Source organism: Lycorma delicatula, chromosome 8 (genome assembly GCF_047948215.1).
Source record: "Lycorma delicatula isolate Av1 chromosome 8, ASM4794821v1, whole genome shotgun sequence".
NCBI lineage: Eukaryota > Metazoa > Arthropoda > Insecta > Hemiptera > Fulgoridae > Lycorma > Lycorma delicatula.
In genome coordinates, this window is record NC_134462.1 from 41,372,979 (window position 1) to 41,398,504 (window position 25,526).

A 25,526-nucleotide genomic window follows, 5' to 3' on the forward strand; every position below is an offset into this window, starting at 1 on the left:
ATGGGGAAAATGGAAAAAAGAAAAAAGGGGAAAAGGAAAAACGGAATGAAAAGAGGTAAGGGGAAGGGAAATGGGGAAGAGAAAGGGGAAAGGGGAGTAAGGGAAAGAGAAACGGGAGAAAACGGGAAGGGAGAGCGAAGCGAGCCATGACCCTCTGATCGTGACGGGAAGCGCAAGTAACCATAGAGCACGGGCGAAGCCACGATAGGGATGCTAGATTTGGGATTGTAATAATTTTTTGTTTACCTTAAATTATTTATATTAAAAAGCATTGCAAGTAAAGCTACATCTATCTATATTGTGGGCGAAGTCGCGACGGGGTACGCTAGTATTATATATATATAATATATATATATATATATATTTAATAACAACGGATATATAATAATAATTATTATTATTTTCATGTATTATTTTAGAAAATATTTATTCCGACGGTTACTGAAATAACCAACCATAAACTACAATAAACTTTATTATCATTAAAGTAAGTTGAAATGAAAAAAGCATGAAATCAAAATTTCAGAAATAATTATTAATGTTTCAGTGTGTTTATTACAGTTAATAATAATTATTTTATTACGATAATTATAAAAAAAAACAATTAATAACGTAATTAATAAATTAACACAATTATTTAATTAATTTATTTCTCTTAATAATTAAATATAATATTTATTTTTATGATTTTTATTATTAATACAATTTAAATTTAATTAAATTTCTCATTCTGTTGTCAGGCAATAATTCAAGTGATGTTTCGTTAAGTAAGTTATATTTTTAGTTTAATGGTTTTTAATTTTATGTTGTTTTTTGTTGGTTCGCCAGCAAAGCAATTTATTTATTAATAATTAAAATTTTAGTTTTCTTGTACTGGCAGTACTGTTCATCCTGTTGAACTCAGCTTTATAACGCTATAGTTCATTGGTGTCTTGTTTTCCCGGTTAAGTGGGGAGATAAAATATTTCCTACCTCAGTTTTATATTACTTATTTGAAACACATACAAACGTTGATTTAGTGTACCTTCATAATTTTATGCAATTATTCAATAAATAAAAAACTGATTGGCCGTATCAGAATTGCACAAAACCAAACAAATTATTCAATGGTATGAAATCGATTATAACTTTTCTTTCTATCACATAAAAAAAAAATGGGTTTCAATTATTGTTAGGGGCGTTGTTCGCAAGTGTACAAGACGTAATATTAAAACAGGACTTAAAGCCTGTATGATGTAACACAATATCTGCTTTGGTGCAGTCATCGATCTACGTACACGGAGCAGTAGGGCCTCTACCTTTAATCCGGAAGATTCTGGATTCGAATCCCATTCGGGTTTGTGGGAGGAGGGTTAGCCTGTAATTGCTAAATTAAATAATCTTCAGAAAAATATCGAAGCAAAGAAATTCTGTAAAAACATCATATGCAGTTTACATTTAATTTTTAATACAGCTACTAAAATCATAGAAAATCATGTTGTACAGATAAGAATAAAACAATCCTGCTAATTAAAAAAAAAAAAATATTTACAAGATTTTAATCCATGAAAACAATAACCCAACTTATTTAATAAATAAAAAAATCACACTTTTAATTTAACATGTACAATAAAAATGTAATAATTTAGAAATCAACAAAAACCAAACTACGTAATATATTTTTGAAATTAATTTTTTTAGAAACGAACCAACGTACCTTACTAGAGACTTTTGTTTCTTAACTAAACTAAATTTCTAAAACTCATAGCAAATGAAGTTAATTAGGGAAAAGTAATAAAAACGAATTCTAGGAAAATTAAGAATTTTTGAATATTTATTTTAAATTTTGATGAAATATTTTAGATAATTATTAAAATAAACAGTCGACCAAGGAAGGCGAAGTTCTGTTTTAACTCGATATTTCGGCACTATACACGTATCAAAATAACGGCCAAACGTAATTTTTAATTTTTATGACATTTTTCCTGTAAGATTTCTTGCTATCAGTCAGAAAGAAATAAGTACAATGATTTTACTAAGAAATTTTTCGTTTCAAAATTGTGGCTGCTTTTTTAATGGGACAGTGGTTGATGGTGAGGTGCGATGAACTGTGAAAGCTCCCGTGACCAAGTAATAATTACAAACAGGATGAACATTGATTCTTCCCCTTCACTCCTAATATCATAATACACCATAAGCTTAAAAAGACCTTTTAAGCTTAAGCTTAAAAGCTTATACCATTAAGCAGTAAGCTTAATAGGTTACTGGTATAATCATAATAACTAAGCATAATAGCTACTAGTTTGCTTAATATTACACGTTAGATACTTAATTCTTTCATTTTTTACTCAATTTATTTATCCTAACGTGTCTCTGAAACCGCTCTTCTTCTACCTTTCGTGGCTTTCTTTCTTTTTCCTGTTTAGCCTCCGGTAACTACCGTTTAGATAATTCTTCAGAGGATGAATGAGGATGATATGTATGAGTGTAAATGAAGTGTAGTCTTGTACATTTTCAGTTCGACCATTCCTGACATGTGTGATTAATTGAAACCCAACCACCAAAGAACACCGGTATCCACGATCTAGTATTCAAATCCGTGTAAAAATAACTGGCTTTACTAGGACTTGAACGCTGTAACTCTCGACTTCGAAATCATCTGATTAGGGAAGGCGCGTTAACCACTAGACCAACCCGGTGGGTTAAACCTTTCGTGGCTATTTCGAATCTTCTTCACTACTAAATATATAATCTTTCGCTGGTATTTGATACATTTATTTTTAACTCGTTTTTTTTTCGAACGCCTTATTTATAAAATATAAAAGTGCATAAAACAATTAAAGTAAGATTTTTTGGAAGTACTTGCGAAACCTTTACTTTAATGTTACGATTAACAAATCTAGTTTTTTTTTTTTTGATTGAATAATTAATTTACCACACAAAAACTTGTACGTGGGAATATGAAGATGAAAATTTATAACGTATGAAAAATGCCACGCCTGACCGGGAGTAAATATATAATATTTATATTTTACTTTATTAGTTCTGTTTGATTAAACAGTTCAATTTTTTCAATTTGCCAACCTTTCATAGACTATGCTAGTTTTATTTAATTAATCTTATGCCGTAAATAAAAATAGTATATATCGATTTCCATATTGAAAAGAATTTATTTTCCAATAAAATTTATAAAAAAGGAACGTTTATAAATTCTTCAAAGATGGATTAAATTGTAACTGTTTTAAATCCTTTTCATTATTTTATGCTTATTAGCACATTAAATAATTAAGATTAAATTAAAAGAAAAAGAAATATGTACATTTTTTATTTACATGTTTTATAAAGGATAAAACCTTTTTTTTAAAAAAAAAGAAAATAGAACACTGAAAGCTACTTATATTTAGAAGTAAAATGATCTAAAAAATTAATTAAAAAAAACTCAATTTAATAATAATTGCCAGTTACTAATCTGTAATTGTAAGAAAATAAATTAATTCTTTTCTATTTTTACTCATTATTCTAGTTTGTCGACGTCAAGTATATACAATAGTATATATCACCATAATTCAATAGTGTGTAGTAAAAAAAAGTGCATTAATCACACACTGTTAACATCATTTCATTTTCTTCGATACAAAGTCCACGATACCCAACTTAGCGGTTTTATTGCAAAATATGTTAAATTACTGTTATAATGGTTTGCAGGTACTTAAATTAACTTCCAACAATTTGATGATTTAACGTAGTGTGTATGCTTTCTTTTAGCGTACATATTATCTTCATTGATATATAAACACATTTATAAGTTAGAGATGTGTGTGTGTGAAAATTTTGATGAATCGATCAAAATTGTTGAGTCGTTACGTTACGCTCAATTTAAGGCTCAAATTTTGTTGCTCAAAATTATCCAAAGTTATTGGAGCAATTTCATTGAAATTTATATATGCTGTGTAGTGCATCTGAATTAATGCATGTAAACGTTTTATAAAGACTGGTTAAGTATTTCTCGAGTTACCCTCAATTTAAGGTCGAAAACTTTTGAGCGGGGCAAGTAGAAGCATGGTTCATTATAATGCTGCAAGTAGGAACGCTGACGTTTCTTTATCTGCGGTATCTGTTATAGGCAATATTAAACCAAATTAAAAAAAAATATCTTAGTTTGAAGTTAAACGTTTGAACCACATAAAAAAAATTAAACCAAATTTAATTAAGATTAGAACTAATTTATTTTTGCGATCTTCGTGGCTGAGTAGGTAGCGTTTTGGCATTTCGTGCGGAGAAACCGGGTTCGAATCCCGGTCAGACAATGGCATCTTTTCATACACTACTAATTACAGTAATTTAATTTATTTAAACAAAAATTTAGTTAAAACAAAAATTAAATTAAATTAGATTAAAAACTAAATAAAAGTTTAAACCAGATTAAAATATCTTAGTTTGGAAGTAAAAGTTTAAACTAAATTAAGAAAAATATCTTAGTTTGATTATTTTATTAATTTGTTTTCAAGTTTTTCTTTCGTTTTTTTTTTTTTTTGTAATTGATTTTGTTTCCTGGAGTCATTAGTTCTTTTTTGAGGTCTGTAACAAAACGATTAATGAAATACTTTGGACAATTGTTAAAAAAAAATAGTCGACTAAGGAAGGCGAGGTTCTGTTTTAATTCCATCTTTTTGCTCTTTGTGTATCTCTGCCACAGTAATGGTCAAACTCACTCATTTTACTCACTCACGCCAAACAAACAAAAAATCAACAACCAAAAGAATTAATTTATTAAACAAAATTATGAAATTTATTGCTGATGATTTGTTTTTGAGCTTGAAAATCTCAGACTCACTCACGTGCAAAACTATGTACTAGTAATGGAAAATACTTATTTTTAGCTCGTATTATCTTCTTTATGGTAAGTTGTGTAGTGGTCTTATCAGAACATTATCAGATTGAGATCATTATATTCTTCAACCAATATATCTTTTTCTTTCGTGCTTTTCTTTTCTTTAAAATATTTAAATAAAAAATTCATTAAATTAGACCGAATCTGCGTTTAATCCATAGTATATAACAGAGATATTGATTTTTAGTTTTTTTTGAGTTTTAATCCTGTTTGTTCATTATTGCAGAATGTTTACCTTGGATTGTTCACTACACTATTAATATTCTAACACTCCCCAATCGTTGCGAATCGAAATTATTATATATACATAATTTTTCTTTAAAATGTAGAAGATTTAAAAAAAAAATTACTGAATTCTTTTTGTCTTATGAAAATATTACGTTTCAATAAATAATCATTTAATTATATAAAATAAACTAAGATTTTAAATTCGGACCAGCTGTTTCATTTCCCATTATAAAATCAAACTTAAAAGTATCGTTCTGCCAGAAGCTCTCTCTTAATACGCAGTTTTGTTATTTGTTGATCATACTGAATTATTTTATAACTTTTTCAAAAATCAGAAAAAATTTATCAATTTCAACTTGAGTGAGTAATACATTTTGAAGTTTAACTTAGTGATGCAAAGTTAGTTCAGTTTTAGAGATTTTCGAGCCACAATCTTTAGCCGAAAAGCTACAAGATTTTTCTAGAATTATCAACTAAGGTACGTAAAATAAGATAAATTAAAAAATTTAAAGTATTGCATAATTTTATAAAGTAATTAAGTTATATATAACAAGAGCCATAGTAACAAAGGTTAATAATTTGTTAAGTATTATGTACTTTACACATAACACTTCATAGATAGTTACTAAGCAATTAGGAGAATAATAATAATAAAATTAAATAGCTATCCATGAAATAATTTGTTAAGATTAATTTTACTAGCAGATCAAAATAAATGTCTTAAAATAAATAAATTTAAAAAAAAACTATAAAAAACAGAACCTCCATATGTATGTATGTATGTACCGATATAGACAAAATATACAAGAACAATGGAGCCGATCTAAATGATTTTTATACCATTATTTTACTGAAATTTTAAGATTATTTTAGACGTAAATTTATCAAAGTAAGTGTATTAATAATGACAGAGCAAGACAGTAATCACGTTTTCTACAAAAACAAATTTATTTTGGTATTTAACTTATTAAAAATAGGTAAACCATTTTCGAGATACCAGCAATTTTATTGAATCTTTTTTTGTAGCTCGGTTTTAAATGCGAGTGTAATTTTTCGAGTGTTATCTACTTTAAATAATTAAAGTTATTTTAGTAAATTACGAACACTTATTACCTTTTCATATCATATTTGTGTTCCAAACATAATAAAAACAGAAAATCTTTTTTTTTTCCAAAAACTATATTGCAATTTGTGCCCTGCTTATATTGAATTACTCGTGAAACGACATAATTTGTTTCAATGAAAGTTGAAATTAACTATACATAAAACTTGACACGAATCTTAGCAATGCCTGTAATTTCTTTAACTGAAGTATTTACCATCAGACAGAGATTTCTTGACACGGCATTTTACACTTCTTGTAAAATCTTAAAAAAACAGTATTGCTTTTCGGAATTTACACGCTTAGGATGCAAATTAAGAAAATAGTAAGAGAAAGATTCAATTATTTTACCTTTTGAAAAAGTTTTCTTAATTTAATTGAATTTTTTGATTTTGTGATTCGAATTATAAATAAGATAATAATAGTACGTGGAGAAACAGAGTATAGTAGTTAGATATTCTACCATACAAACAAAAGATTGTCAAGGATACATAAAAATTTGCCAAAACCAAAGTAATCACATGGACAGTTTCTTAACCTCTCAAAGACACAACAAGATAGGCTAATGACTGATGTATTTTAAACTGAAGTATCTTTGTCATACAACTTAATTAAGGTTAGAAAGTAATAAATAAAATTACAGATTAAAATAATTATTACTTTAAAATTAATTCTATCTGAAAATTATTATAAAAATAAATATCACTATTAATTATATATTTATACATGAATATATTAATATAACTTTTATGTTAAAAACGATAATAACAGTTTATCAGTAAAAACTGACAACTTAACTTATACCATTTTAATAATAAACAAATAAATTTAGTTATTGTAACAATTATTTTTAATTGAAAATATTATAAGTTAAAAATACTGAATATTATTTAAAATTATATTTTAGTACTTGAAAGAATTCCTTTAAAAAAACACCTAACACCTAAACTAAATCAATAGAATATGTTTCGTTATACATTGAAATGCAGATCTACAAATCCAAAACATTTACCCGATGACCGCTGCTCCTCTCTAAAGCTCCTTTCGTAGATGGTAAAGAAGAAAATAGTAATTTTAATAATATTACAAAATTTTTTTAAAGATTTTTAAAAACTTGCTATACTTTTTAGTCATACTTAAATTATTATCAATTGTTTGCTTGGGATTTCTCCCGCCACCACCCCATTGAGTCGCCTTAAAGCATAAGACTGAATGTCTGTGCCACAAACGGTAACTGAGTCTCGAACAGTTTAGCGACCAGTATCCTAACATAGCTCCTAGAGCTTACCAAACAGCGTGAGCGGACTAAACGTGGTGTCATAGACCACCGCCTTACGTGTCCCAACTGCTCACTTGTCATATATTTCCTAAAATGAGTAGGCGTATCCCCTCAACTAATAAAAATATATACGATATCTTTAATAAAATTTATTTCGTCTAGGCAGCAATGCGCTGCCACGCCTAGGTCGCTGAATGCCAGCAAGTACCTGTCCACCATTTTATAGCGCTTGGAGGCATAATAATTGGCTGGTGGTCACCCATATTCAGGGTTAGCTTCCCACGGCAATGCGGTACGTCTTTCCCTTAAGGAAACTGCGGATGCCGGTTGAAAAAAGCAACCGTATCTAGAAACTCCCACACGGTCTGACAATGCGGCTCTCGCCACACTGACTCGCCGCTTGTGAGTGGTCAATTTTCTCCTTGACCTCTAAGTTTCGGGGTGGCCCGGTGTCTGGCCCTCCCAAGAGCAGAGCAGTCAAACATCAGGTGTTCATTTGACTGGACCACCCCGCAGACGCACAGCTCATCAGCTACCAGGCGGAACCGAAACAGATATTGCTTCAAGATAGCGTGGTTGGTGTGCATCCGGGCACCCGTTGCCCTAAAAAACGATCTCGAGGCATATCATCCCTCCAAATCCTGTATAAACTTGTACAAGGATCTTCCCTTAGTCGTGGTGTCCCATTCCATCGCGAGGCTCTGCAGCCTCTTCCGCAGGCGAGAGATGGGCAACTGTACGAAATTAGTATCATACATTGCATGAGCTTAATTATTAGGTTAATTTGGATTTAAAACCCCGCATAAGTGTTTTGCAGATTTTTTACACCCGCATCCTTAATCTCCACCCATAAATTATTCCCATACGGAAGGATGTTTGCAAAAATAATAGTTGAATATTGTATTGTGATCCGACCTTAGTAACTGGGCAAAATTTCATCAATAGGCAATGTCTGGAAGTATTTTTAAAATTTGAGAACAAACATGAAAAAAATTGAATAAACATTGTCAGTTAAATTAAAGCAAGTAAAAATCCACAACTGTTTTGTCAAATCTAATAAATTTAGTGCAAATATTACAGGAGTAGTCTATCAACTATACCAAAAGTATCACTTGCCACGCTGCTCTCTTTTTGATAAGTTCTAATTTTCCGATCGTGTATGATAAGCGTGCGTCATCCGTTTGTGGTTTATAATAAATAGTTAAATACCCCTCCTCCGACTATTCAACATTCTTTATATACTAGTGGATTAAGTTTTTGTATTATGCTAGTGCAGGATATACTTTTAAATTAATGTAATGGATTATACTTCTATGCACGTAGTTATCGTCTCTCTATTTAGATCTGCCTTCCGATTAAACTGTGTAGCGCTCATTCATAAAGATTCTTTTTTGTATTAAACATAAAACTAAATATACTCAATAAAATAAATTACACGCGAACGTATAATGTATATTGCTCAAACATGGAGAATGTTTATCGATGCTTGCCGTAAAACGTGGTATTGTATTTAGACGTTAAATTTTAATCGTCTAACAAAAATAAACCAAATATTTTTTTAAATAAAAAAATCGATATATTAAAATTTTTTTCTGCTTCAGGCATTTACTGAGTTAATGCCTGATTTACTGAGTGGGAGTAGGCTTGCAAAATTTCAAGAGTACTATTTTAACATGATTAAAATTACACAAAATTAAATATTTTATTAACGAGTTTTGACTGATGCCGTGCGATACACTTCTGTTGCCGATTTTTTTTACGGATTGATTGTTTTAAAAACTCTATTACTTATCCAAAGTAATAAAAATGCGTTATAATTTTGACCGTGGGATTTATTTGTTACTTATCTTAATGTTTGTAGATTCTCTCTTTTCTTATTACCAAGGATTTATTAAGTAATACAAATCATAATAAATATATTTAATTTAATATATTTATTTTTTTTATTGAGTACAAACGATTTATCAAGTTAATAAGATGGAGTGCGGACATGAAGTGGGTTAAAGTTAAGTTGAATAGTAACATTATTCCTGGTAAAGGATATTTACGGAAATATCATTTTTCCTTTCAAGGAGAACGCTTGATGATTAGAAGCCATATATTATAGAAAAATTGTATTACATATTTAAAAATACCACTTTTACATTATTATTATTATTATAATAACTTATCTATACGATTATTTAAACTTTTACAAATTTGAATTAATCGGAAATTTTTACCAATTTTACAGTGAAATGTTGTTACATCTAACGGATAATAAAAATAATATCATCCTGTTTTAGTAAACGCTTCTAAAATGAAGCATGAAAAATAAATAAAAAAAAAAGACCATCTGTATAATGGAAGAGGTTTTATAGTTATTACTGTACGTCATGAAACATAGAACATGAGTATAAAATCTTTTTAAGATATCCAAAAAAAAATATTGTTTTTCTACAAAATAAGAATCAATATACATATATAATATGAATATAAATTTCATTAATTGTTTCTTTAGACATATATACTTTTATATCACTGAATAATTCTATTAAGAATGTGCTGTAAAATCAACTTTCATCATTAACATAGCTATAACTAGATTATAAAGAAAACATACGTCTGAATATATGACTTTTTTCAACTTTACATTACCTATAATTGTTTATTTTTGAAATGACGAGCAAGTTCTAACTCAACTGATCTAGGGTTCAACTCTTAGTAACTATGGATTTTTTTACCTTATTAATTTTGGTACACAAGGATTAGTTTTTGTCTAAATCGTAATAAATATTGCAATTAACGTTTAAAATAGAATAAACAGAATTATTTTCATTTTTTCCCCGAAGATTACACGTCTTATACGGTCTTGCGCATAGATTGTTAACCATTTTTTTTTACTATGAACGATTAGGAAATTCGGCTTTATCCAATAAACAGGTCAGCTCCAGGTTAGATTTTTTCCTCACAGGGTGAAGCTCAAGCAAACATCCATCCACCAAATCAACTTCTGATAAAGTAAAGGCTAAGGATAAGGAAACGGAGGGGCCAGCGTAGAAAGGATATTCTACTTTCTTAAAGGGACCGTGAAAAAAATAAAATATATCTACCCTAAAAGGGTGGTCCTAAATTACTCCAAGTAAAGATGCTTGTCGCTACGGGTCTCGGGATAATTTTACCAAAGGTTTTCGTGCCAAAGAATTAACGTTTTTGTGTTGATCGGTTAAAATGTATATTGCAAAAAATATTGCCTTTACTCAGCTCAATAAACATCTATCATATAATAGGCTCAGATTTCATTTCAAGAGAATCCTTGACAACCGGAGAATTATACGGTTTACAAAAGTGTACAACAAAAATATAACCAGTTAACCTTACTCTCTACCCACCGGATTGGTTTAATGGTGAACTCGTCATCGCAAATCAGCTGATTTCAAAGTCAACTATTCTCAGGTTCAAAAATTTTCTATTAGTTCCTGAGTTGTAATAATATTCTAATAATATAATTTTTATTTAACTCTTTCAAGAGTAGTTCCAATTAACAAAAAATTTGTAAAAAAAAGAAAAAAAAGTTTTTATGGAAAACGTAAAATTAAATAAGCATTAATAATATTTTTGTTATATGTAACATTCTATTACATGTGAATGTAACATAACCTATATGTGGTCATAAACGGAAAATTTTTTTTAATGGGATTAATAAATTAATTGAAGTTTCAAGGTTAACTGGATATAACTTCCTCTATGCCATGTGTAATATATGTTCATTATCACTCTCTGTTTTTTTTTTTTAATTTTCATATTACTATTATTAATATTATTACTGTCACTATTACTGCAGGAAAACATAATGGAGGTTGAATAAAAAAACAGCAAATATAAAAAAAAATTGAATAAATAAAAATTCTATTTTTTTTCTTTTTCTTCATATATCTATTTTAAATTAAATTCATAAACCACTGCTGTTTCTTTACAAAGTCTTCCTTTTGAGAAAACAAATTAGTATGATTGCATTATAAATGAACTTATTAAAATAATTAAATAACTTAAAAATCACTCTTAATTAAATAGATTTTACAATAGAGTATTTCAATTTAACTATATGGTAGAAGAGTTTTTTTTTTCGTCGGGGTCTAGTGGTATTATGTATTCAATCAACTGCTGTTAAAAACTTATAAACATTTAAAGGATGTTGGCTAGGTTTCTTTCCTGTCAAAAGTATATACTATTAATTAATTATTGATGCACTAACTAGATAAAGATTTATATTACATATCTTAATCTATTTTTAAAAATCTTTTTTTGGTTTTGTTTGATGTATATATATATATATATATATATATATATATATATATATATATATATATATATATACACTCGTTTATATAAAAAAGCTGACAACAAGTTGTAATATTTTCCTGGCATTGGTTATTTAGTCTTATATTGAGGAAAAAAACTATACATAAAAAAAGTTAAAAAAAAAATAGATTTTTTTTTTTACTTTTTTCAGCTTCCCCACCCCGAAAATCATCTCCCAAGAATTTTTTTTATTTTTCTACGTTTACTGTATTAAATGGAAGAAACTAAAAAAATTCAACTGAAAAATTTACAACTAATAAAAAGTTACCCACGATTTATTTTTTGGGGTGGGGGTGATTATGATGAAATTTTAATACTATTATTAAAGGTTTAAATAAACTAAAAAAATGTTTAAAAATCAAAACGCCGATATTTTTACATTTTGATTGGCTTCCCCCACCACCCTATATTGCCAGCATAGTAAATTTTTTTTGGAGCCTCTTCCAGTACTACTATTCCTAGTAGTATAATTTATAACTTAATATTGTTAAGCTTTTATTAATAGGTAAAAGATCTAAAGGAAGGCCTTTAAAAAGATAGAATAACCAATAAAACATCTGTAAACATATAGAATAAATCACAAAATATTTATGATAAAAAGGAAAAAAGAATAATATTCATAAAAAAACTACCATGGCAATTAGATTTTAGCTTAAGTATTTTAACTCAAAACTATTTATTGAAATGTTAATTTTGGGTAACAACTTGGAGATTTGATTTAAAGTATTCATTGACTCCAGTAACTGCTTTTGAAAACCTGGATTGAATTAGATGTGTATTTTGTAAACAGTACAAGACAGCCTGTTCCTTTCCGATCTGAGAAGTATGTGTGTTGTGTAAATTTTATATTTAAGATACGTTAAGTATTTTTAAAATTTTTTCCCCGTTTCAATAAAATTATCTGTTGTAGAGGATATTAATATTTAATAAAAAAAATGGACTACCGTTTCTTGCCGTTCGTTTTTAATATCCTCAGGACGTTATTTTATGAAACGCTGTAATGTGCGCTACACAAATACATATATTTTCAGAGCACATAGCATTTATCTGTATGATAATTCTACAGGAAGTTCTCTTAATTTTGTAATTACTAATTGATAATGAAATATAAAAGTGTTTCTAAATAGATGTGTTTAAAAATTGTTGGTAATCCGTTAATTTAATAAGAAGAACTGGTTTATTTTATTATTTTTTTAAACTTTAACATAGAACCAAAATATTTCCAACTTATATAAGTGCATTACAGGCTAAAAGGTTGGTTTAATACTTATCAATGACCATTACAAAAAGCCTAGAAACATTACAAAAAAGTGACGATTCATAACTCTATATATATAACTAGTTCTTTGCTTCCTTATATTTAGCCGATTATGCTTCATCTGAAAAATGCATAGTTAATAAAATATCTAACTATGAATAGGACGGTCAAAAACTGACAATGTTCGAAAATTTAGGTATACTGTACAACATTTGAAGGTGATAATTCAAAACAAACAAAAAATAGATATTAATTTACCATTTATAAACATCTGATGTTGACGCCAGAGTTGTTGATATTGGGTCCATCTAGAGGAAGTATCAGGTGCAAGTGGATGTAATTGATGAAACTGATGGTGCAATTGATGCTGTGCACTTTGTGCAGGCTGATGATGTGGTTGATAGTCCATTACCAAACACTTGGCTTCGTACATTGCCACAGCTTTTTTTTTTATATATAAACAAAAAAGAAAACAGTTTTTCACTGAACAAACTTTTTTTTTTAAATATAAAAAAGTCGATTGATTTGAAGAATATTTAACTTACAAAACAAAATAAATAAATAATTTATTATACCGTTTAGAGCAGCTACACTCCGCGACCACACGCGCGGCCAAGGCGCACACCTCAACTGACAACAATCTATTCAAAGTCTACAAGCCGCTCCTGTACTTTCTCCCACTACTGACTGCTTCGGTTGCTATCAACTAATCAACCCTCCCCCCGTCACCAATCAGTACACCATTACTACACCACAATTCTACCGCTCATCATCGCTTGATATGATAAAATTATTATATAGTAGCATACTACTCGATTAATTAAACCCAAATATAATTTCAATTCTTCTTTATCACCTTCATCGACCTCCTCTGTTAGACTGCTTACGTTAGTCTATATTTTAATAGTCGAACTGAATAGCATATACGTTTAGCCTATACGCAAACTAAAACATCATGGGAAGAAAAAACATCTTACATTTCCTAGCATTGTCCCAACAACCACAATATAAATATATTGCCGTCAAGATTTTATACGTTCGTGACTTAGCTTCTTCCTGGCATAAAAGGAAACAAAAAAAAACTACAAAAAAAGTAATAAATAGAATATTTCCATTTTTTATAGAATGAATTGAACTTATTTCTTAATAATTTAATGAAATACATAGAAATAGAGTTATAATTAGTAAAAACAAAAAACGCTCTACCAATACATGTTTCATTTCGATTTTACGAATTTGGCACATAAATTAATATAAACAACCTATCAATCCTTAATTTGTTGCATACTTAAATTCTTTATTATTTTTTATACATTTTTTAGTTTTATTTTTATTTAAAATTAGGATAGGCCTACAGAAAAGTTATCCATATTGAAAAAGCTGTTCAAAATTAATATAAAGGCTAGAAAAAAATCTATGTCTCGATAAAAATAAAAAAAGGATACAAAATATCCACAAAAAGACTACCATCGACGGTGAGCTAAGGCTTTTTGAAATGCACATTTATATAGTTTTTTTTTTGGTCTAAGTTTTTAACCAATTTCTTTCATTTTCGCGTGAAAGTGCTTGCAATATAAAAATTCATATCTGTCGTTACGTTATTAAAAATCCATTAGTCATTTATCCAATAAAACAGAAAATTAAAAATCCGATCTCAATGGTGGAGTGGTACCATCTCTGACTTTCATTCAGGTTCCGAATTCGAATCCCGGAAAGGCATGAGATTTTTCATACGCTACAAATTTCCATCTGGGCTAATTACCATAACAGTTGAGCTCATATTCTCGAAAAAAAAAATCGTTAATTCGTCAATCACCTGCAGAAAACTGTAATTACTCATATAAAAAATCTTCAACTACTTTTACCGGAATAACCATACTGTGAGAACACTAGAAGAAATTGTTTCTATATAAAACAGAGAATGAATAATTTAAATCGGTCCATTTCTGTGTCGAAAATACAGAAAAAATCTAAGTAGAAACAAGTCAAACTGAAAACCTACTCTTTTTTGAAATCGGTTAAAAGTAAATTTTACATAATTATAAGCTAAGAAATACATTTTAAAAGGATATATATTAAACCACACTTTACACAAAATCACACTGAAAAAAATATATACTTCTTCATTGTTCATTAAACTAGAACTTTATGAAATTATCACCAAATAAAACAAACAGTTTCCTATAATTTGAGACTACATTTAAAAAAAATGGTATATAATAACTAAAAGGTATTGTTGATTACATTTTAGTGCTTTTTTGGATTCCTTTTTATTATTATTAATTTTGGTTTCTGAAAATTAACTTTTTATTTTTAAAACCAACTTCAAGAAATTTTATCATAAAAAACCTGCATTTTATTAAAAATATTAAAACTAATCCAAACAAACAACATACAGATTACCAAAGAACATAAGCTTCATGGAATGTAAGAATGTGTATTACTTTTTAAACCTTAAATTTTAGTCTAATTTTTTAAAAACTTTTACGTGAAAGTAATTAAATTTTCACCCGGTAAAGGGTAAAATTAAAAATGGCTTGAATTAAAAAAAAAATAGCCTGATAAGAAAAACGTTTGTACATTCCAGCCACCTATGTTCACCATATAATTGTTACTTAAAAAAAAAGAATCTTCTACTTAAATTATCTGGAAAAAATTCAGAGAACTTCTAGAATGAAATAAAAAGCAGTCATAAAAATTCCAGTTTAATAAATATTAATGATAAATTACATACAAAAAACCCCACACACGGGTCGAACTGAGAACATCTATTTTGTTGGTAAAAAATTAATACTTTTAAAAACATAGAAGGATATTAACATCATCAAAAATTCTTACTTCAAAAGTTCTAAATTTTAACCAATCTTTATGAAATTATGTTCACACTGTCTCTTAGTTTTAAAATCAATTATGGTTAATGGATTAGCTCGGATGGTTAAGCGTCTCTCTTTGCGGGAAAGGTCAGCAAACAAGGCCCTGCCGAACCAGCCACGTTTTAACGGTAAACCTTTCCTCAATATTGCCTTCGGCCTAATTCTTTGTTGGATTCTAATTAACAACACATTCTGGCCTGATGATCCGTGGATGTAACAAGGTACAAGTAGACTCGTTACACAAATGCATTTGCTTACGGACCCTAAAATGAAGAAAGCTGTACTATCTATCTAAAGACTTTCAGAATAAAATAATTAAAATAAAATCAGAAATTTTGTAAGTGACCCATTCCCTTCTTCACAGAGGAGAATAAATTATTGAATATAAGAAAGCCAGTTATACCAAACGTATGTAATATACAGCCACGTAAAAGAACAATTCGCTTTATTTACCATATATAATGGTTTTATAATGAACATCATTACTCTAAGAGAATGTAATCCTAATCAATACCGCTTGATTTCAAATTCTTTGCATGTTTTACCATCATAAAAAAGAATGGATCGAATATTAAGGAGTAATAAATTGAAATATGCTTTTCGTAATGAAATAATGATTAATATTTACTACTTCTACGACTCACATGAGTATAATGAAACAGTAAATTGAAATTTGAGGATAAAAATATCTGATTAACGAAGTTGGAACTTTCTAATCTAAAAGTTACTTGTGACCTCATTAATCTAAAATGTGTACCTCTCTTCTGTTTAGCCTACGGAACCACCGTAAGATATTACTTCAGAGGATAAATGAGGATGATATGTATGAATGTAAATGAAGAGTAGTCTTGTACAGTCTCAGATCGACCATTGCTGAAATGTATGGTTAATTGAAACCCAACCACCGAAGAACACCGGTATCCACGATCTAGTATTCAAATCCGTATAAAAGACTTTACTAGGATTTGAACCTTAAAACTCGACTTCAAAATTATATGATTTGCGAAGACGAGTTCACCACTAGACCAATCCAGTTGGTTACAATGTGTACCAAATGGACGATTCCTTAAGCAACTAACCAATATAAAATCGGTACTAGTAACTGAAGAAATTAAAGGAAGGTGGGCATGGTGATAACCGTATTAGTACTTTACATTGATGAACGTTAGGTAAAATTGATCTAATTCCCTCAGCTCTTTATCTACAAGGAAGAAGAATTACTGCAGGCGATAGGTTTTAATAAAATATGTATTATAAAAAACGAATAATGTATTGTATAGTATTATTATTATTATACCGTTATGAAACACGAAAACAAATTATTACTAAAATCAGTATTCAAAAATTTAAAAAATTTCGGATTGGTTTAGCCGTTTCAGCTCTAGAGATATATAAACAAATTGTATATTATAGTAATATAAAATCTATTGCCAATATTGTTTATTATTAATTTTTTTTTTTTTTTTTTACCAGAAATTACAAACATTAAAGTACGTACATGACATACTTGAGCGCTATATTACACTCTTGAGTATGTAAAATAACTTACATTACAATTCCATCTTATTATAACGTTACTTTCCAAATTTTTTTTTTTATAAAAAAAAAGAGCTAAATATAAAAGTAACCAATTATTTTTAATTAAATGTTTATATTTTTTTCGTAATTAAAATTGCCTACTTATTAAGAAATACTGTAATTAAATTCCTAAATTACTTATTATTAAATTATATAACAAAAAATATTAATCTGTTTAAATAAATATTGTTTAAATTTTATTAAATAAAAGAGAAACAAATCAAAAATTGTAATCTTTGTCAAATACTCAATGCATTTTGTATTTGTTTTATTAATCTATCGTCTGACAATTTTTTTACACGCAAAAAAAAATAATAACAATGCAATTAATAGTTAAATGTCGCATTTCTTATTTATTTACTTTGTCAAAAACTGAAAAAAACATACGTGAACGCGGGCGCACGCGCTCACACACACACACACATATATATATATATATATATATAGATGATTTTTTTAACAAACAATTCCATTTTTTCATTTATTATTTAAAAAAGAAATTAATATTTAGATATAAGCAGAGAATTATTATTATTTATATTTAAACAACGTACAGAATTTTTTAATTAAGAAATAAAGCACATTTAGTTATTGTATATATTTATAAAACAACTTGTTTTGACTGACTGATTTATCAACCCCTAGCAAAAGATAAAGTGATGAAAATTTGTATACGTGTTCTTCTTATGGTGAAAGTGCACACTAGAAAAGATTTTTAGAAATTCCGAATTTAAAGGGTTAAAATGGAGTAACAATGAAATTCACTATTTTTTTTTTAATATCTCGGTAACAAATAAAGATATCAACTTGATGTTTTGTGTCTATTCTTCATTGAATATGTAAAAACTAGTTTCTAGATTTTTTTTAATTTACGAATTTAAAGGGTTAGATTTGGGATTTTTTTAAACCCGGCTATATTTTTTGTAATTTCTCGGTATGAAATGAAGATATCAACTTGATTTTTGGTGTGTGTAATTTTCATTTAAATATCTAAAAACTGATTTCTATATTTTTTTTCGAAATTCAACCTTGAAAGGGATAAAGAAAGGTAAAAACATATTGAACAATACTTGCAAATTTTCCCAATTTCCGACTATACTAAACGAGATATTCATTAGATTGGGGCTTACAAATACTCTTTCAAATAAATATCTAAAAACCATTTTCGGGTTTTTTAAATTTCAATTTTTTAAGGTGTGCGACGGTATACTGTGCGGCGACTCAGTCATCACAGCCACTGTTATTGTACGTACGACGCGACTGGCTGCATCTGCCTCCGGTTACTTGGCTAAAAAACATGAAACAAAAGTAATTTCAAAATTAAAAAAAAAAAACCAAAAACGAAATACGGCGTTTTTAGTAGAGCAGAATAGTTCCAAAGGGCTACGTGGTAGTTTAACAGATGTCAGAAGCCTTCAAAGAAGGAGGTTCCTAGTGGTGTTTGCCGGGTAACGATAGAACTGGGGGAAAACCATTCTTACCCGTACCTCGTATGGGTAACCAGTTATAATTAATATTTTTAAGATGGAGGCCGGCTGTTTTGAAACCACATTCTTAGATCATTCAAAGTTAAGGCCTGTACTGAACAAACTGTTGCTATGAAGAAGTACAGTATACTGATTGTTTTTATAAATTGAACAGGCTTTAACTATTATTCTCATAAGCATGACTTAAATGAACACATGGGTAGAGCCCCCTGGCTAGACGGGAAGGGCGAGTGAATCGTATTTTTCGAGTAACGGTAAGAGCCGGGCAAAATACATTTTTACCCGTCCTTCGTACGGGTAACCAGCTTTAACTACTATTTTTAAGATGGAGACCGACCATTTTGAAACTCGCATTCTACAGATCCCTGAAAGTTTCGGGTCCCGCACGGATCAAATTGTTGCTGTGCAGAAATTACAATAGGCTGATAGTTTTTATATACTGATCAAACTTTAATTTTTATGTATCACTGTGATTCTCACAAGCATAAGTTTAATTAACACGGGGGGGGGGACCAGGGGGCAGAGTTCTGACCGGGAAAACACCCCCTGATCGCGATGGGAAACGCAAGTAACCATACAACGCGGGCGAAGCCTCGACGGGGATGCAAGTATATATATATATATATATATATATATATTCTAATAGTCGTATTCTAATGGTTTTTGTTCAATATGAAATGTGATGGTAGTATAGTCATTCACAAGTATAATAAGATGAGTATACCAGCTTTATTAGGGAAAAGTAAAAGTTTTCCTTTTCATATATCAGCAAACGAAATTTCCTATGCATAGGTGATATTTAGTCTAATTGGAAAAACGTTTAAAATATTTAAAATATTTTAGAGAAAAATGCTGTTACAAATTTTAAAAAGATTAATTAAATGTACCTATTCATAAAATTGTTTACTAAAATTAATTCAAATTATAAACTAAGGAAAAAATTGTTTACTAATGAGACTACAACTCAAGAACATTTTTGAAACAACAGTACATAAATTAACTTTAAATTAGAGCCAAGAACCAATCAAACGACAAGTTTTATTGAAAACGGATGAACCGTTCAAGAATGTTACCTCAACTGACATTCAATTTACACATAATTATTTACCAAACTTGTTTGCACTATATTATAATTATAATTTTACCCGTTGGTAAATAATACGTAAACATAGCTACGTTCTAACTTATAGTTAAAACGTTTTATTTATTTCTTCTTATTTAAACTGTTTCAACAAATTGACACTGATATATTATCTAGTTTTTATTACTATTATTATTACTACTATTATTATAAGAAATTTCCTATTTTTAGTGGATTTATTGTAATTTTGTTTGATATTATATTAGATAAAGACTAATATTTAATTGTCCATACATTAAGCGATATCAAATTTACTATCTAGTGTGAATATTTGTTTTAGTATAAAACTTTGTCACGTAGAGCACACGTGAGACATTGAAACATTTTACATTATATATATATATATATATATATACGCGCATATACAAATCTTTATTCATATACGTACGTCACCTTACGAATTTGTAGCATATGAATTAACTTTTTATAAATTTATTTTTAATAAAATATTTTATTTAATGGAAATTTCCATTAGAATGATATTATTATAGTCTTCAATTATATCCTATTGTTCATTATTTTTATAAAACTTTTTTTGTTTTTATAAATAAAATATTACTGTTTATGAATTCGTAATTTATTAAAATATTGAATACTTTCATATTCCTAAATATACATATTTAATGTAATTTTTATTAAACTGGTAGAGTATAGCTTCATAAACCCTAGACCACACTCAGTCAAATATTTAAGAAGCATGTTTAAAAAAAAAGCAAACGTGATAATAATAAATACAGACATATATACCTACAAATTTATCCAGAGTTCCTGACATTGTTTATTCAAAAATGTTTCTCTGATTAAAATATACAAAAATGTTTCCACAAAAATAATTATTTTTAATACCTTGAATTATTTTGCTAAAATCTATACTGAGAGAATGATTAAAAAAATATATATATATATTTATTTAATTCACCAACATTCTTTTGAATTGAATGGACTTTTATTTGTTAATTGAACGAGTAAAATATCATTAAAAATACTTTTCTTCACGAGACTACCAGCAGAGATAGCAACTCTTAATGATATTTTATACAGGTACTTTAAATGGATCACATACATAAGAAAGACCGGGAATGGCCAACACACACACACACACACACACACACACACACACATATATATATATATATATATATATATATAAAACCACATACACTGTAAACAATCACAGGAATATTTTTTTTCTCTATTCCTACGTTATAATCAGTTCAATTGTGTGAATAAATAGCCCGACGGCCTCACAAAACGAGGTTGATATGAATGGAAATTAAATGAAATGTAGTCTTGTAGAGACTCTGGTTAACTGAACTCAACCACCAGAGTACACGTATCCTCTTTGTAGTAAAAAGGGAAAGCTTTATTCGTTATTTTGTCTTACAATTATTAGTCAAGTAACCGCCTACAGACACCATATACGACTCCTACATCGGCGAAGGGATGTAGTTTTGTTGTTTTAGAGTGTGATTGGACACTCCAAAAACTAGGACCCCATCAGAAGCATTCCCACTAGAATGAAAGACACTACCACCGAAAGACCTTCAATGGACGGTCAGAAAGGGAATCATAACGGGATAAAGACGCACATATCTTGCTAATTTCACAAGGAATAACCTAAGTAAAATATTTTAAACCATTACAAACTATTTGGAACGCAATCCCAAACATCGTCCATCTAAACTAGAATTAAATATATAACCGCCAAAAAACATTTTTGTTTTTTGCTCAATAACAATTATAATAACAATCGGCTCCCCTGGGGAGCCATAAGTAAGTTTCCTGACAAAAGCCGGTGATAAGAAGGTCCTTAAGGAACCCCTAAAATAAATAATACACAATAAATAGTTGCAAGCAATCTTAAAGTCAAATATGAAATTTCAAGCTCAGTCATAAATCACAAACCATTAATTTCAGCACCATATAGTCCACAAAACAAACATTAATAACAAATAAAAAAGAGAAGTAACAAGAAATTAGATACGATACCACTAAACTTGACGGTATTCCAAACTGTTACGCAGATTCTATGTCGAGTACATGTACTCGTTTCAACCGTCGGACGTCTGCTGTTATCGAATAGATTAATTGCAAAGTGGTTTAGATTATTCTTAAGCCTCTGTAGGTATTTGACATTGCGCTGTTGAGCAATCTCACGAACCGATGGGAGCTCCAGATAATTGTGAAGCTCATCATTCCGCGTGAACCACGAAGCTTCGGCAATTACCCCCCAATAATTAAAAAAAAAAAAATACCCGCCAGAAAGACTCAACAACAAGGGACTAATGTTCAAGCTCTGAAATAAATAGAGGGATAAAGTATTCTCCGATATCTTTGTATTCCGTTCCGTTTTATCTAGTATTCAAATCCGTATAAAAATAAGTTACTTTTACAAGGATTTAAACCTCAGACTTGAGAGTTTTTAACATTCAGCCCAGCCTAGACTTCCAGTATACAAAGAAAAAGACAAAAATCTACAAAACCTAGATTTCCTATCTTTTTTTTATCTCACAATTAAAAAATTAGCTTCGACTTCTAAAATTAGCTGTTAAACGGATTTTGAGGATGATTTTACTTGTAGAAGAGTTTACAAAACGGGATAATTATGAATCAATTACGAATTTCTTTTTATAAATATACTTACAAACCATGCAAGTAAATTACAACACGTAAATGTGTTTTGAAATAAAATATATATACATAGATTTAAATTTATGGATAAAAATATATTTTTTAATACCTTGGAAATAATTCCGGAATTATATTTTATTTAAATAATAATAACAACAACATTTTCTTCCGTATAAATTCAAAGAATGAATCAAAATATATTATCTCACAGGGTAAATATTACTATAGATGGGAAAATCCAAGAATAATAAAGTGAAAAAATATATTGAAGAATAGGTATTAAAAATAGATGATTATAATGAAACATACGAAGGTGGCCTTGATATTCAAAGTTAAAAGAAGATTTTTTACGTAAAATTGTATTAAAAAATGAAATAATAATAATAATAACAACATTAGAAGGTAGGTGGGAGTAACTGTAGTTTTTTTCCTAAAGAAATTAATATAACATATATTTTTGTTATAGTTATCCGGAAGGTATGAATAAAGCAAATAAGGAAGAAGGAAAGAAAAGGAAGGAAGGTGAAATGCAGAAGAAGGAAATAAGGAAACAAGAGTAAGAGAAGTAGCATTGGGAATATTTGCACTAACCGAGTTTGTTATTTCGGTGGTAAAATAAAAGCGAAAGTGCGTCCTTACGTCATCGGCCAGCTTTTCTGGACCACATCATGCCGTTTCACGCCTTCACAAAATTTCACTTTACCTAGTTCACTTGTATTTCTCATACGACTACCTACCAATCCCTTTCGTTTATGACTAAGATACAATATGGAAAACGTTCTTGTACAATTTTTTCAATAATAAAATTTTAAGTTTTTTCAACTGTAAAATTTCAATTATCAGTCTATAAATTATATTAAACCTATTACTCAAAGATTGCATTGATTTCTATTATATTTTTATCTGACAGTTGAATATCTGTAACGCTAACTTACAAATCATAAATTTGACTTAAATGAAACCTTTCTCGCTTACTTTACATCCTACCAAAATTTTACAACCACAAAAACAGGAGTTCTTACGATTAGGAGAATAATATTCAAAATTACGGACAAAAAACTTCTCATTTAATAAAAATGGGTTTTCTAATCGCTTATTTTTAACTTCCTTGTACGAAGTAAAGTATTGTGATCTCAAAAAATTTCGATTTTCAGATTTCATCCATTTTGACCATCCCTGAATCCGTTTTGACTAGTTTCGACGTGACGTCTATATGTACGTATGTACAGACATATAACTCTATAAACGATTAATGAGAGTAAATAAAAAACGATTAGCTGTGGAATGTGGAAATTTTTGATTTAGGTCTGCTGTTACATCTACTTGTGCACCTCCCCTTTTGATTGCAATCAAGTTGGTCAAAAATGCCAAAAACTCCAAAATCCAAATTATTTGGATTTTGGACTTTTTGTTAACTGCAGTAATAAGCTCTCGTTGAGAGATTTTCAACGATAACATAAGTGGTACTTATTTTCAATGGTTCCAGGGTTATAGCCAAATAAAATTGTAATTAATGAAATATTTTGAAAAAATATAATAAAAATATAATGAAATATATATATAAAAATCAGAAGTTATTAGTCAAAAAATTTTATGTACTTTAAAAATTGTATATGTAATTTAATAGTCGTACAAGGAAATCATGCGGTGTCCACAACAGATTTTTTTGTATTTTATCAAAGAATTTATCGGAGAAGAAAGATTGTGATCTATAGAAATTTAACAGACTAAATAAAAACATTTACATACAATTCGAGCAGTATGTTTTTAAATTTTGGATACATTCACCCCTTATTTTTTATAAACTGCACTTCACCAATTTCGATAACCTTTTTTGTATTTAGTAGATGTAGTAGTCCTGTAGTTCTCTGTAGTTTTTTTCTAGTAAACATAAACGAAAGATTTTTCAAACTTACAGTTACGCGGACCACATATACGAATAGTTTTATCTCTATTGCTTATTACTAGATTGTTATAGTCTAATGATATGTAAAATGTTGTCACTGAAATAACTTTGCGCAAAATTTAACAAAATTGTTGGAACACTTTATGTAAAGAAATAATTTCCGCATTTCACAGAGCATTAGATACCGTTCAGAAATAGTCTTTATAAAATTAAAGATCATTTTTTCATACGAGTTCTATTTTTGTAGGCCTAACCAAATGTTAAATAGAAATAAATTATAATTTTAAAAAAATATTAAAATGACTTCATTGAACCACCGTAAAAAAAAGTGGTGAATAAATCCTCAATTCTTCTTTAAATTTAGACGTTTAAAGTCAAAATTAAATACGGAGCTCTTGATTTCATGATTGAAAGTTTTTTTTTCCAATTTGGTGCCAACTTTAAAGAGTTGAAATTTAAAGTACCGAAAAAATATTAGTTTTTACATTATTTAAAAAAATGTTTAATATTGTTTTTCCTTCGTCTAAAAAAATGATTTATAAATAAATCCTATTTGGAATATGTTATTCGGTAAGTAAATCAAAGAAAACTCTTGTAGTATCTGAGTATAGTCCATTCAGAATTTTCGAATTGAGAATGAATCAGTAATTTCAATTATTCGTTAAGAAAAAAAAGGGTATTTTGTTTGGTTTATAATATTTTTAATTATTAAAGGACAAATAAACATATATCATTAATTATATTAGCTACAAAAATAAATAATTATTTATAGCACTAAGAGGTGTGAATTATATAATAAAATAATGGTTCATGAAATATTTCTTTACCTAAT

At 28.6% G+C, this 25,526-nt stretch overlaps 1 protein-coding gene across 3 annotated transcripts in view; it reads right to left on the reverse strand.

Moving 5' to 3' along the window:
- Pdp1 (PAR bZIP family member Pdp1) overlaps positions 1 to 25,526 on the reverse strand; it is a 261,102-nt gene that overhangs the window by 142,675 nt on the left and 92,901 nt on the right. For 2 of the 3 annotated variants that reach the window (XM_075373307.1, XM_075373305.1), the window contains exon 1: positions 13,337 to 13,708. The exons of the other annotated variant lie outside the window; for it this stretch is intronic. In XM_075373307.1, coding sequence (XP_075229422.1) covers positions 13,337 to 13,511 — 175 coding nt within the window. In that variant the 5' untranslated portion in view covers positions 13,512 to 13,708. Of the gene's footprint in view, positions 1 to 13,336; positions 13,709 to 25,526 lie in introns of those variants that run through there. 3 annotated transcript variants of the gene reach the window in all.